The 15,773-nt window shown below is 37.0% G+C and overlaps 1 protein-coding gene across 1 annotated transcript; it reads right to left on the bottom strand.

Annotated features, from left to right (window-relative positions):
- Positions 1 to 13,480: 13,480 nt before the first annotated feature.
- On the bottom strand, positions 13,481 to 15,000 carry LOC149299989 (uncharacterized). Its single transcript, XM_089485492.1, has 2 exons — positions 14,206 to 15,000; positions 13,481 to 13,543 (listed from the first exon to the last, which is right to left on the bottom strand). The coding sequence occupies exons 1-2, from the start codon at positions 14,998 to 15,000 to the stop codon at positions 13,481 to 13,483; spliced, it is 858 nt and encodes a 285-aa protein (XP_089341618.1).
- Between the last annotated feature and the right edge of the window lie 773 nt (positions 15,001 to 15,773).

Below are 15,773 nucleotides of genomic sequence, written 5' to 3' on the forward strand. Positions count from 1 at the left end.
ATATACATGTGTAATGATATCTCCATATTTAATGCAATATACATATTTAATACTATGTCTACGTTTCATGCTATATCCATGTGTTCTGATATCTCCATGTTTAATGCTAGAGCCATGTTTAATGTGATATCCATGTTTAATGTTATCTCCATGAATAGTGCTATGTCCATGTTTAATGGCATATACATGTGTAATGACATCTTCATGTTTAATGCAATATACATGTTTAATGCTATGTCCATGTTTAATGCTATGTCCATGTTTAATACTATTTCCATGTGTAATGCTATGTCTATGTATAATGCGATATCCATTTTTAATGTTATCTCCATGCTATAAATGCTATATCCATGTTTAATGCGATCTCCATGTTTAATGTTATCTCCATGAGGTAGTGCTATGTCCATGTTTAATGTTATCTCTATGTGTAATGCTATGCCCATGTTTAATGCTATATCTATTTTTAATACCATATCCACATGTAATGCTATGTCCGTGTTTAATGCTATGTCCATGTTTAATGTTATATCCATGTTTAATGATATGCCCATATTTAATGCTACCTGCATGAGTAGTGCTATGTCCATGTTTAATGCCATATCCATGTTTAATGCTATATCAATTTCTAATGCTATGTCCATGCTTAATGCCATATCCATGTGTCATCCTATGTCCATGTTTAATGCTATGTCCATGTTTAATTCTATATCTATATGTAATGCTGTGTCCATGTTTAATGCTATATCCATATGTAATGATATGTCTATGTTTAATGCTATAACCATATTTAATGTTATATCTATGTTTAATGCTATCTCCGTGTTTAATGCTATCTCTATGTGCAATGATATGTCCATGTTTAATGATGTGTCCATTCTTAATGCCATATTCATGTGTAATGCTAACTCCATGTGTAATGCTATCTCCATGTTTAATGCTATATCCATGTTTAATGCTCTGTCCATGTTTAATGCTATATCCATATGTAATGCTATGTCTATGTTTAATGCTATAACCCTATTTAATGTTATATCTATGTTTAATGCTATCTCCATGTTTAATGATATATCCATGATTAATGCTATCTCTATGTGCAATGATATGTCCATGCTTAATGCCATATTCATGTGTAATGCTAACTCCATGTGTAATACTATGTCCATGTTTAATGCTATATCCATGTTTAATGATATGTCTAGGTTTAATACCATATCCACCTGTAATGCTATGTCTGTGTTTAATGCAATATCCATGTTTAATGCTATCTCCATGTGTAATGCTATCTCTATGTGTAATGATAAGTCCATGTTTAATGTTTTCTCTGTGTGTAATGCTATCTGCATGCGTAATGTTATATCCATGTGTAATGCTATGTCCATGTTTAATGCTACCTGCATTAGTAGTGTTATGTCCATGTTTAATGCTATATCTATTTTTAATGCTATGTTCATGCTTAATGTCATATCCATGTGTCATCATATGTCCATGTTTAATGCTATATCCATGTCTAGTACTATGTCCATGTTTAATGCTATGTCCATGTTTAATGCTAAATCCATGTGTAATGCTATGTCCATGTTTAATGCCATATCCATGTTTAATGCTATGTCCATGTTTAATGCTAGATCCATGTTTACTGTGATATCCATGTTTACTGGTATCTCCATGAGTAGTGCTATGTCCATATTTAATGCAATAACCATCTTTAATGCTATGTCCATGTTTAATGCTAGATCCATGTTTAATGCAATATTCATGTTTAATGTTATCTCCATGAGTAGTGCTATGTCCATTTTTAATGCCATATACATGTTTAGTACTATCTCCATGTGTAATACTATGTCTATGTTTCATGCTATATCCATGTTTTCTGATATCTCCATGTTTAATGCTAGATCCATGTTTAATGCTATTAGACATATTTAATGCTAAATCCATGTGTAATACTATGTCCATGTTTAATGCCATATCCATGTTTAATGCTATGTCCATGTTTAATGCTATGCCCATGTTTAATGCTATCTCCATGTTCATGCTATATCCATGTTTACTGCTCTCTCCTTGTTTAATGCCATATACATGTTTTATTATATCTCCATGTTTAATGCAATATCCATGTTTAATGCTATGTCCATGTTTAACACTATCTCCTTGTGTAATGCTATGTCCATGTTTAATGCTATGTCCACGTGTAATGCTATGTCCATGTTTAATGTCCATGCTTAATGTTATCTTTAATGTTATGTCCATGTTCAATGTTATCTCTATGTGTAATGCTATGTCCGTGTTTAATGCTATGTCCATGTTTAATGTTATCTCGAAATGTAATGATATGTCTATGTTTAATGTTATATCCATTTTTAATGTTATCTCCATATTTAATGCTATATCCATATTTAATGCGATCTCCATGTTTAATGTTATCTCCATATTTAATGCTATATCCATGTTTAATGCTATATCCATATTTAATGCGATCTGCATGTTTAATGTTATCTCCATGAATAGTTCTATGTCCATGTTTAATGTTATCTCTATGTGTAATGCTAAGCCCATGTTTAATGCTATATCTATGTTTAATACCATATCCACCTGTAATGCTATGTCTGTGTTTAATGCAATATCCATGTTTAATGCTATCTCCATGTGTAATGCTATGTTCAATGCTATGTCCATGTGTAATCCATGTTATCTCTATGTTATCCATATTATGTTTATGTGTAATGCTATGTCCATGTTTAATGCTATGTCCATGTTTAACGCTATGTCCATGTCTAATGCTATGTCCATGTTTAATGCCATATCCATGTGTAATGATATGTCCATGTTTAATGCTGTCTCCATGTTTCATGCTATATCCATGTTTACTGCTATATCCATGTTTACTGCTGTCTCCATGTTTCATGCTATATCCATGTCTACTGCTATCTCCTTTTTTAATGCTAGATCCATGTTTAATGTGATATCCATGGTTAATGTTATCTCCATGAGTAGTGCTATGTCAACACATATTTAGTGTGATATCCATGTTTAATGCTAAGTCCATGTTTAATGACATATAGATGTGTAAGGAAATCTTCATGTTTAATGCTATCTCTATGTGTAATGCTATGCCCATGATTAATGCTATTTCTATGTTTAATACCATATCCACATCTAATACTATGTCCATGTTTAATGCTATGTCCATGTTTAATGTTATCTCTATGTGTAATGCTATGTCCATATTTAATGCCATATCCATGTGTAATGCTATGTTCATGTTTAATGCTATCTCCATGTTTAATGCTATCTCCATGTTTAATGCTATGTTAATGTTTAATGCTATGTCTATGTTTAATGCTATATCCATGTTTAATGCTATGTCCATGTTTAATGTTATCTCTATGTTTAATGCTATATGCATGTTTAATGCTATTTCCATGTTTAATGTTATCTCTGTGTGCAATGCTATGTCCATGTTTTATGTTATCTCTATTTGTAATGCTATGTCCATGTTTAATGTTATCTCTATGTGTAATGCTATGTCCATGTTTTATGTTTTCTCTATGTGTAATGCTATATGCATGTTTAATGCTATTTCCATGTTTAATGTTATCTCTTTGTGTAATGCTATGTCCATGTTTTATGTAATTTCTATGTGTAATGCTATGTCCACGTTTAATGTTATCCTTATGTGTAATGCTATTTCCATGTTTTATGTTTTCTCTATGTGTAATGCGATATCAATATTTAATGCTATGTCCATGTTTAATGCCATCTCCATGTCTATGTGTAGTGCTATTTCCATGTTTAATTCCATGTCAATGTTTAATGTTATATCTCTGTGTAATGCTATGTCCATGTTTTATACTATGTACATTTGTAGTGCTATTTCCATGTTTAATTCCTTCTCCATGTTTATTGTTATCTCTATGTGTAATTTTTTGTCCATGTTTAATGTTATATCTATGTTTAATGCTGTGTCCATGTTTGATGCTATCTCCATGTTTAATGCTCCCTATGTGTAATTCTATGTCCATGCTTAACGTTATCTCTATGTTTAATGTTATCTCCATGTGTAATGCTATGTCCATGTTTAATTCTATGTCCATGTTTAATGTTATCTACATGTGTAATGCTATATCCATGTTTAATGCTATATCCATGTTTAATGCTATCTACATGTTTACTGCTAAATCCATGTTTAATGTTATCTCCGTGAGTAGTGCTATGTCCATGTTTAATGCTCTCTCCATGTTTAACCCCTTAAGGACAATGGGCGGTCCCAAAACCCATTGAAAACAATGCATTTTCAGCCCGTACATGTATGGGCTTTGTCATTAAGGGGTTAATTATATATCCATGTGTAATTCTATCTCCATGTTTAATGCCATATCTATGTGTAATAATATCTCCATGTGTAATGCTATGTCCATGTTTAATGTTATCTCCATGTGTAATGATATGTCCATATTTAATGCTATATCCATGTTTAATGCTATCTCCATGTTATCTCCATGTGTAGTGATATCTCCATGTTTAATGCTATATCCATGTTTTATGTCATCTTCATGTTTAATGTTATGTCCTTGTTTAATGTTATGTCCATGAGCAGTGCTGTGTCCATGTTTAATGCTATAGCCTTGTTTAATGCTATGTCTTTGTTTAACGCTATGTCCATGTGTAATGCTATCTCCATGTTTAATGCTATGTCCATTTATATCAAACTGGTGATGTTAAGGCAGTCTATTTAAGGGAATGATCTTGCGGTGGTGGCATGATTATCCACAGGCTGTTTGTGCTTCTGTGTTAAGCTATTTGTCAATTACGTTTTGCCATTTCTTCTCTACAGGTGTAAATACACAGTTAACCTCTTAGTGTCCAGAGGGAAGGACAATCTTTCAAGCCATGGTTCCCCAGAGGTTTCCTCTTATTGGGGTTTTTCCTCTCCTGTGCGCTGAAAGATGACTCTTCGTGAGTCCAGAGGTAGCTGTCACCATGATCAGCTCTTTGTAGCCTAATTAATTGGACTATTAATTAATTAATGTTGTAATTAATAATAAATAAAAACAATTTAATCACAATTTTTTCTGTTGTGGTTTTTGATACTATTGACTAAAAGTATTTTGTAATAACAAAAATGAACGGCGTTTATCCAGACCAATGGATGGGGCCCAACCAGTGTGTACGCTAAAGGGTTACAGGGCTGGCTTCCTTAGGGTCCTTTGCCAGGCATTTCATGCTTCATTAAAAAACACCAGTCCACAGGTGTACAAAAAACGCACAATGTATGAATTTAAAAGGTTACAAAGTTGCATCAGTGCATCTTTTTTCTCATGTATAAAAGTAATTTACATCTTCACATACATCATAGTTAAGTATTTAGCATGAGTAATGTTATAAAAAATACTAATACCCCACAATTTTTATATATATATATATATATAATCCCTCACAAAATCAGTTAAATTGACAGAACATACCCCCAACAACAATTCAGGTGTCCAGAGTTTATATGCATTATAAGGTGAATATTGCTGTTTTGGAACTGTTGTTTTTTTTTTCATTTAGTATTTTGGGTTTGTAACTGGAAATTTTAAACAAAGCAGGCAAAAATACCACCCAATCTAAGATATGTCACTAGTGGCTTCAGAACACACATGCCAGGCAGCCATTTGGCCACCAATCACTGCCAAAATTAGCTATAGAAATAATTTCCTGAACGCTTCTGTGTTGTTTAGAATTTTTTGGCACAGGTTATGTGTTATGGCAGATAAATGCAGTATATATTTTTTGGATTATGGAAATACCCCGCATGCATAGGTTTTTTTAGATTTTTTTTATGGACTTCGCCTGGAACAAACTTTTTGATAGCTGCTTAGAGTTTATATGTAGGTTATGTGCCATCAAAATACCCCAACTTTTCCTCTTGTTTTACTTAGTTGCAGCAATCCTACTGTTAAAGCAAAAACAGAACAATATATATATATTATTGAAAACATTTCCAATTCCCTACTTTTGTATGATACTCCGTGAAAAACAATTCTCAATACAGAGTCCTGGTAGAGACGGACAGGAAGGGCAGTAGTACCTAAGGAGTCTGTCCTAATACCTTTTTTATAGCAGAGTTTTTGGTGGGGACATTGTACAAGGAAAATGCCCACCAGTAAGAGATGACATTTTTGTCTTTGGATCAGAGGATGTTTCTCAAATAGCTGGAACTGTAGGAAAGTGTAGCTCTTTCCAGTTCCAAATTTATCTTAAAGGTAGATTACAACTTTTGTATACCATGTTGTGGTCTTGCCTAACACTAGGTAGGGCTGTTGACTTTGATTGGAAATGTATACCCCACCATGTTTTATTGTTATTGATAATGCACTGTGGTTTTTGGAACTGTACATCACCCTTACCTCTGACATGTACCAGCACCAAACTTTCATTGTATATGGAGGAGAGAACAAACTCTACATGTATGGCTGGGTACCTAAAAGCCAGAATGTCTTCACAAAGCACTTTTGTTTGGGGTACACCAATTGGTGGAGGGAAGCTTTTTCAGGCTGGGGTGTCATATATAAAAAATTAAACAACTCCAGGCTGGTATCGGAATTATCTACCTGGATACCTAAGGTACATACATTTCTAGTTTCCTATTTTTCCTTCTTGCTACATAACCCTGCACCCACTGATATTTATACTTTTTTTAACCTGTTTCATGCTATAGGCACATAAGCTTTCTGGACCTCAGAGGTCTTTTCGTCAACATTTCTTCAATAGGAGAGACCACACCTATCAATATAAATCTTACAACTTATGCAGTTAAGTGTCCATTTTGCTTGTGGAGCTCTGTAAGAACAATACGAAGACTTTGCTACACCTTTATCTTTATTTCAAATATTTAAATACACAATAGATACTTAACATAGACACAACTGTACAACTGAAAAAATTTTGATTTTAAAGATTCTGGCTTCTTCAAAATATACATAAATAAAAATACATTAATTCAATCTGAATCCCATTATGAGAAATGTATTCCTGATTTTCATCACATTGACTACAGATCTTCAATTTTATCTGCCATGGCAAGTGGGTCCAATACAAAGGCCCAACAGATGGAGATATGTTTATATTGCGAAACCTTGAACAAGTTTTCTAGTGTGAACTCTTTATTCAACTCTTTCTTATTCATTTATTGAATATCAATGGATTTTTTTTTCACTTTTTTTGATTGTTGTTTCTCTCTAATTAATGATATAATTCATTATGTCTGCTATTTTTTCGACATGGTAAGACGTGGTAAGTGGTGACTAGGTACGGGATAATTTGAAAGTTCCTCTAGACATATATACACACTGTCCCAGTGTCCTTCAACAGCTTGGTGGTTTCATGGGAACGTGGAAGTGGCCATACTAAGTGGTTTTTGGCCAACCAAGTCAGGATTCTAGGAACAATTCTTAGAATCATGTTGATGCATTGTCATCTTCAAAGAGTTTCTTCTGAATCAGTGTCATCAGAGAAATATAGAGAAGAGCATCTCTGGATAGCTTCACCCTACTGATGGTAATCTCGGAGCGTGGTTTCTCCTTCTCTGTAACATAAGTTATATGCACCGGGCCTTTGACCCTTGAGTCACAGCCACCCCGACATTTGTACGACGGACAAAGAACCATTTAAACAAGTGATATTCACAGAAAATGTTACATCTGAAGAAGAGACCCATGCCTTTCTGAAAACCTTTGTAACTTTACATCGTTTTGTATGTTGGTCCAATAAAGTATCGACTTTGACGTAACACCCCACTATCACCCTTGCCATGGAGTAAAAGCACATTATGAACAATCTCAATGCTCGCTTGACAGTCTTATCATACCAACATCAGCACTCACAAAAAAAAGACTGTAAACTAAAACCTAGATTAGATCTAGGCTTTCCTGTGTATTGGACATCTCATTAGGCACAGACCGCCCTAATGCCCCTTCGGCCAACCTGTGTGACCTCTGGAGGTGTTATTATGCGAAGTCATGTCCTTGTGTACTCAGTACAAGGATGAGGAGGAAGTGTATGTGTCCCTCCCAAATACCGTATTGGCTCGGATATAGGCCGCCCCCGTGTATAGGCCACACCCTAAAAGTTTGGTGCTTTTTTAAAGAAATTTTTTTTTTAATAGACAAGCTGCCACTCTGTCCCCCCCCCGAGATATGCTGCCACTCTCCCCCACCCGAGATATGCTGCCACTCTCCCCCAGCCGAGATATGCTGCCACTCTGTCCCCCCCGAGATATGCTGCCACTGTCCTCCCCCCCGAGATATGCTGCCACTGTCCTCCTCCTCCCCCCGAGATATGCTGCCACTATCCTCCTCCTCCTCCCCCCCCGAGATATGCTGCCAGTGAACGTCTGCACGATGCGCTTGGACAATCTCCCGTGCCAGCACTCCCCCCGTGGAAAGTGCTGGCAGGGGAGGCTGTCTGAGCGTATCGGAGAGTAGGATACGGGTCCCCTGCACCGCTGCGGGGGATCTGTATCCTAACCCTGCTGCTTGCCCGGCGCCCGGATCTGCATGTCCCGGGCGTCGGGCGCTAGACCCCGAATATATATATAAAGACTTAAAGTGGGGGGAAAAAGTGCGGCCTATATTTGAGCCCATACGGTATGTATAAGACCGGGGCAAAACTAAAAGCCTAGCTACATTTAAGTATAAATACCCCTTGAGGGCATACATATAATTACAAGAAAAAAACAAACAAACAGAAGGTGCCGGTGCATTACCTCACATCATGAGAAATAAGTAATGGGCATCAGCTGGTCCCCCATCCTTAAAATCACCCTTATCTGTCTGGGTCTTCTGCAGAATCTTTATCAATGCCACATGACGTACCTTTTCATGATTGCCCGCAATAAGATAACGCCAGATACCAGCATAATACTTCCTGTGATAGACACCATGATGATCTACTCTGCTATAGAAAGGGCATTAAAAAGTAGTAATTTTCCTCTTCCCATACCGCCACTCAAGGGTAATACGCAAACATGACCTTTTACAAATAGGTTATAGAATATCGAAGTCCCTGCGCTCCTGAGTTAAAAATCACACAGCTAGCCAAGCATAGTCAGAAACCTTTTAGCTCAAAGGCCATTATTTTACACGTTTATAAAAGGTTTTATTGTATAAGTGAATTAGCATACCTTTTAACTTTTCTCTGAACAGCTAAACTCATGAACATTAATGAAACATACCCCGGCTTGAGTACGGGTGACTTAATTCAGAAGTGTTGTATTTGAGTGCCAAGCTAGTTCCCAAGTGTCTATATAACTTATTATTAAAATCAGAGCCGGCCTTAAGTGTTCTGGCACCCTGTGCGGACTACTCCACTGGCGCCCCCCGTCCCCAAAAAAAGAAAGGAAAAAAATCTCCCCCCTTTGCCCCTTATCACTATCTACTCCCTCTCCCTATCCTTACTTACCTTGTTGCTGGAGTCCTGCGGTTGCTGAAAACTTTACGAGCGACCGCTCAGCGCCCCTGCCCGGGACTTAAATTAAAACACCGGGGTTTTTTGTTTTTTTTTTACTTTATTTAACATCCTCCGTTGTAAATTAAGTTTAAAAAAGTAAAAAAAAAACAAAAAAACCCCCCGATGTTTTAATTTAAGTACTGGGATGGCACCCCTGTTGCCATGGCACCCTGTGCAGCCGCACAGGTCACATACCCCTAAGGCCGGCCCTGATTAAAATTAATCAAATCTTGGTTAAGCCCCTACTACTTCATCTGGAAGGCTGTGCCATGTATCAACCCCCCTCTAGTAAAACTATTGTTGTGTTATGTTTTGGTAACAGCTTTTTAGAATGTTGCCCACATTGTGGTCTTCCTCTATTAAGCATTTAATATTTCGGCCCACAAAGAGAAAAAGTCTTTAATATAAAGATGTCCGTACCTTTATCGGAGTCTGCAACCATCTCGCTTCCAGAGTTATCCAGAACCATTCTGTAAAAAAGCAACAAAAACATAACATAAAACATATTAGAAAATATATATATATATCCCATAGTACAGCACTGTGGAATATGATGGTGCTATATATAAAATAATTATAATAAATATTATTAAAAATAAAATTCAATAATTGTGTTTTTGTGAGTTTCCGCCAAGATCGATATGTTGTTACTTTATTAAAATATTTATAAGACAAAATATTGCACTATAATAGCATCAAATGGCATAGTGTAAGAAGGATAGTTTAGTCACCTTAACACTTTTTTTAGTGATTACCTTAACAATACTTTACCTTTATGCTTAGACTGGTTGCATTTAGTATTTTATTTCCACCCTTGTGTTTTACACTATTTAAGTGATGTGCAGCATCAATCCACAGGGGGCTCTAAGTAATGTGCAGCATCAATACACAAGGGGGGCAGCAAGCCAGGTTTCAGCATGTACTGGTTGCCTTGGCATGATAGGAGTGTGATTGCTGTTAGCAATCACACTCCTATCGTGCCAAGTCAGCCAGTACATGCTGGAACCTGGGTATGCCTGGGCATGATAGGAGTGTGATTGCTGGGTCAAGGTGCTGGGGCAAAGTGTGATTGCAGGGCAAAGTGTGATTGCAGGGCAAAGTGCTGGGGGAATGTGTAATAGCAGGGCAAAGTGCTGGGGCAAAGTGTGAGTGTAGGGCAAAGTGCTGGGGGAAAATGTGAGTGCAGGGCAAAGTGCTTGGGCAAAGTGTATGTGTAATTTGGGTGCTGGTCAGGTTCTGGCTGGCTTTGGGGTGTGCAACCTGTGATCTATGCCTGTAATTTAGGGGGTTTTATCTATACCTTATCTTATACCATATCTATATGAATTTATGTTTATCTGCAAAAAAGGTGTGGATTAGTGGATGAGGGGACAAAGGAACTACATGATTACAGGGGAGAGGACCTCTCAATGTCAATGACAATATTTCCTTAAAATATATATAAAAAAATAGCATTTTTACTTGTATTGCTAATTGAATTAGAGGCAAATGTGTATTTGTTTTAAAAAAAAAAATAGGATAAAATGGGCGTTCTGGAATATCAATCTCAAAGCAAAACTCATACTACAGGAATGGGTGGTGGATTTGAGAAAACATCCTAAAATAACAGCATTAGACTAATAAGAAAGGTATGACCCCCTATACTATTTTTTTTCATTTATACGACTAACATGGCTGGTCGTGAACAACACATGTGATTAGTAAATCACAGAGTGTATTTACCTGGGAAAGAGATGCTTCTGCCTCTATAGCCCACGGGACTCTCATTTTGTTTCTGGCTCTCCTGTTTTATCTTGGGTGGTTTATGATATAGTTATCATGCCCCCCGACTGTGCTTGTTTGGGCGTGACAGTCCCGTTTTTGGGTCGCTGTCCCACCTATCCCTACCTTTGTCCCGCTTTGCTGGGGCAGAGGTAGGGTGAGGCGAGAGCCGTTCTCACCTCAGGTGCGGCTGCCGGGGGGTTTTATATGTATGTGTTAGGACAGTGTATATGTATAGGTGTGTTTATGAGCGGGTATGTGTAAGGGCAGTGTATGTGTATATGTGTATATGTGTGTGTGAGGGCACTGTATGTTTATATGTATGTTTATGAGCAGGTGTGTGTAAGGGCAGTCTATGTGTGTATGGACAGGTGTGTAAGAATGTGTATATGTGTGTTTATGGGCAGGTGTGTGTAAAGGCTGTGTGTAAGGGTCCTGGGAGGGAGGCTTAAAAAAAATCTGCTGCTGTTGACTACTCTTCCAATGATACTCAGTCAGCATTATGGTAGACACCTGGCTGGCTGAGAATCATAGGAATTGTAGTTCACAGCTAGCTTTACTGTTGACTGCACTAACCATGATGTTCAGCCAGCATCACGGAAGCAGTATGTCTGGCTGAGCCTCATGTGAACTGTAGTTAACAGCAGATGATATGACAGGTGTTAGTTGTGAATTTAAACTCCCACAATGCCTAGTCATGTGGACACCTGGCTGACTGAGCATCATGGGAATTGTAATTTACAGCTAACATCTACTGTTAACTGCACTTCCCATGATGCTCAGCCAGCATCATGGAAGCAGTATGTCTGGCTGAGCCTCATGTGAACTGTAGTTAACAGCAGATCATATGACAGGTGTTTCAACCAACCGCTGCTGTGTCCCTTTTTCCTTTTCTGCAGCTCCGCTTCTTAAATTGCGTGTTCTTAGTAGGGCTGCAACTAACCATTATTTTCATAATCGATTAGTTGGCCGATTATTTTTTCCATTAATCGGATAAAAAAATAAATGTAAATTTTTCATTTATTTTAAATAATTTAATAAACATACAGGATGTTGAAAACAAACTGCAGAATAAAAACTTTGACAGGGTTGGCAACGATTTTCATTATTGATTATTAACGATTTTATCAATTAGTTGTTGCAGCCCTAGTTCTTAGTCTTAGCTTCTTCTGTATTCTGTGTTCTTTCTTGGTGCAATCTCACGAAGAAAAAGAGATGCAGAAACACTTCTCTTTCTCCGTTTGCATTATTCTGCATGAGTTTAAGAATGCGGATGCAAAAAGTAGCGGACCAATAAACAAGAAGTGGCAAGACAAGAACTGGAGCTGCCAAAAAGGAGACAGGGACATGAAAGTGGTTGGAGAATGTGAGAGTGTGTGAGAGAGCATGAGTGAGAGCATGCGGGTGCAAAAAACAATAAAATGCAAATTAATATTCGGAGCTCTCTACTTCGTTTTTGTTTGTTTCATTGGGGGCCAGCCTTGTTTTCGGACATTCGTACGTATTAAACAAATTGGCAACTTTTGTTAATTTGTATGAATCTGAATACACACGTCTAATTTGTATTCCCCCGCAGCCATTGTAATAACACCACTGACACACAGAATACACACATAACTCACATAAACATTTTGTAAACCTGCCTTTCCACATGTTGTGTTCAGACATAATCCTTATCACGCGACTGAGAGCTCTTATTAATAAGCTCATGGCCTCAGTCCCTTTGGCCCATACCTAGCCGGTTGACTTCCACAGCAAAGGGCACAGAGACTATCCAATGTTTGCATGATAATCCAGTGGTATTAGGAGAAATCCTACATAGCTATAGTGTTATCACAATATTTCTCCCCTACAAAACAATTAATGGGAAATCGATTGCATTGTCTTCCGTACAATTGGGCTTTGTGCAGACATAATTAAATTAAAATGCATGCTCAGTGGGTATAAATGGAAAATCTATATAAACTGAGAAATGTCTGATAAATATAAATGAGTTTAAAATACACAGTTTGTACAAAAAAAATAAAAATATTTAATAAATAAAAGTATAAAAGTATAAATATTTGTTACAGGACACATCATTTAAAAACAGGACAACAAGCACAACACTATATACAAAATATGTAAGTAATATTATTGGTACACATTTTAAAATGCAATAATTTAATGAAGTCATATCAGTTCTTTTTTTTTTTTTTTTGCTTATTAGCTTGAGTCAATAGAAAATTTAAACATGGGATTGTTCTCTTCTCCATGTATCCCTGGCATCTGTATAATCTTCATTTATAATCTGCCAAAAAAGAAGAAAAAAACAAACATTAGAAACAGGCAGTAATTTCAATTTCTTCTATCGCTTTCTTGTAACATTCAAACCTGAAGACCTATTGAGATACATGAATACCTGGTGAAATAGAACTCTTATAACACCTTTACAGGCAAAAATACTGTAGGGGGCTTGTGGGAATTGCAGTTCCATAATTGGAGGTATATACAGTATTTTAGCCCATTTTACAATAATATGGACAGAAATAAGGTCTGGAGTAAAATTGATCTGCATTCTTACTGCTTAATAATCACTTAAAGTTGGTAACTAAGATAAAGTAATTCAACATCAGTTTACTTGAGGACAATATATACCTTATTCCTATAAAAACAGGCATTTTTGGGAGACTGGGGACCTGGTTTTCATTGTGGCCCTACCACTTTTGGAACACCAACTCACATTTGAGAAATAGGAATACCTTGTAAATAAAACATAATGCCAAAGGTGTCTGCAATGGGTTGTTCATTTATGAGAACACAATAGGCTTAAATATCGTGACCTATTTACTCTACGCTAAACAGTATGGTAACAATAAACACTAATAGTTACTACATATTTAAAATTTAACTTAGCATATACATTACATATTATTTAAAATGTATTCCTTTATTACTCAAATGCACACTTACCATTTGCTGAAAGTCTGTGGCGTAGTATTGCCTTGCATACTGATCCAATGTTGCACTGTTTGCTGAATAATGTTGGTGCTGGGGGGCAGATTGTAATTCTGAGAGTTGAGGCATCTGGTAGGAGAGCTGTTGGCCTGTCTGTACATGATGCATCTCCTGTTGAACTGGAAAATGTCCAGTTTGAGCAAATTGATTTGTGGATGATTGCTTGAAGCTTTCTCTTGTGGCTTCTGAACAAAATCTGTGAGTTCTTTCCAAGCAGTGAATACTTTGAGGGCATCTCTTAGTTCCCTGAATGGCAGCCATCCTTCTTTGTTCCAAAACTTCTTCACTGAGGCCTAGCTGTTCAGACAGATGTGAGATATAGCGTATGGTCAGTTGAAGGGTTTCTATTTTGGTTAGATTCTTGTCTACAGGGGCTACTGAAGGAGGAAGGTATCTTCTTAGGTTCTGGAGAGCTTTGGATATGTTCCTCATTCTCAGTTTCTCTCTCTCACTTGCACTCTGTCTCTGGCTATGGGCCAGCTTTACCTTGCTCTTCTTGCTCTTTTTTTCTGAAACATATTTAGAGTCCATTCTTAATTCCTCAGTCCTGGTACTGCATGCTGGTATATTGTCACAAACGTCCTTAGATGTTTTATAGGTCATGTATGGAGGAGAAAGGCCACAGGAGTCAGTGGAAGATGCTGGAGAAAGACTGCTGTAGCCTTCAGAACTAGGGTAGCCACACTGATACAAAGTGACACAGTTTTGGTGAAGACTGCAGTCCTTGTGATGAAGTGGTACTGAAGACATCTCTGTTGTCTGTTATCTCTCTCACAGTGCTTGTTGAGTACTGAACAGAGCTGAGTGGCCTGAGCCTTTATCCAGATTTTAGAGGTGTGAATTGTCACCTTCACCAGCATCATCAACACATCAAAGCTTCATGGGGTAGAGCAAAACAAGGCAGGGGGTCCCTGGGAAGAAGATTCAGAAGGGGACAGAAGTGAGCAATTTCACCCCTACAGGAATGAAATGTAATTTAGTCTGTCTGGGTATATTGAAATATTCTCTGTTAGGTTGAAGAATTTCTCTGGGAAAAGTTAGAAATGTTCCTCCCACCAAAAATTAGCTGCTTGATGGAAAAGGCACCTTTATGTTGTTATTTAATCTTCTTCTAATACAGACATGTTAGAAGTAACCCGTCTGGTGTGGCTTATACCATATCTAATGATTGTAAAGCCATTTCTTGCACCACGTTCTATATAAGCATAGATAAACAATAGCTGCTTGGTTAAAATCTCATCTCTGTTGTTGTAACTAAAGCTAGTTTTATGACAAAGAAGAACTTTTAGTCGGGTATCTGCTGTGAAGCTGGAGGCTTCTAGTTTGGATCTTTCTTATAATTCAAACAATAAGTATTATATGGGACCATTAAACATACAACTGCCTGAGTACAATCTCCATTCAGTTTAGCTCCATTTAGTACAGTGTGATACGGCAACGCAAAATGAAATATCAATGCATTTTACTATAAGCGCTTTGTTTACATCTTCAAATAAGGGAATTGCTTTGCCTTACCATAATGT

The sequence above is a fragment of the Sceloporus occidentalis genome, unplaced genomic scaffold, assembly GCF_023333645.1.
Source record: "Sceloporus occidentalis isolate IW3139 unplaced genomic scaffold, rSceOcc1.0.p SCAF_26, whole genome shotgun sequence".
NCBI classification, from domain to species: Eukaryota; Metazoa; Chordata; class Lepidosauria; order Squamata; family Phrynosomatidae; genus Sceloporus; species Sceloporus occidentalis.

Coding starts and splice junctions, on each gene's coding strand:
- LOC149299989 (XM_089485492.1), bottom strand. CDS start 15,000: ATGTCTTCAGTACCACTTCATCACAAGGACTGCAGTCTTCACCAAAAC. Junction 13,544..14,205: donor CCACAGACTTTCAGCAAATG/GTAAGTGTGCAT, acceptor CTTTTTTGGCAG/ATTATAAATGAAGATTATAC.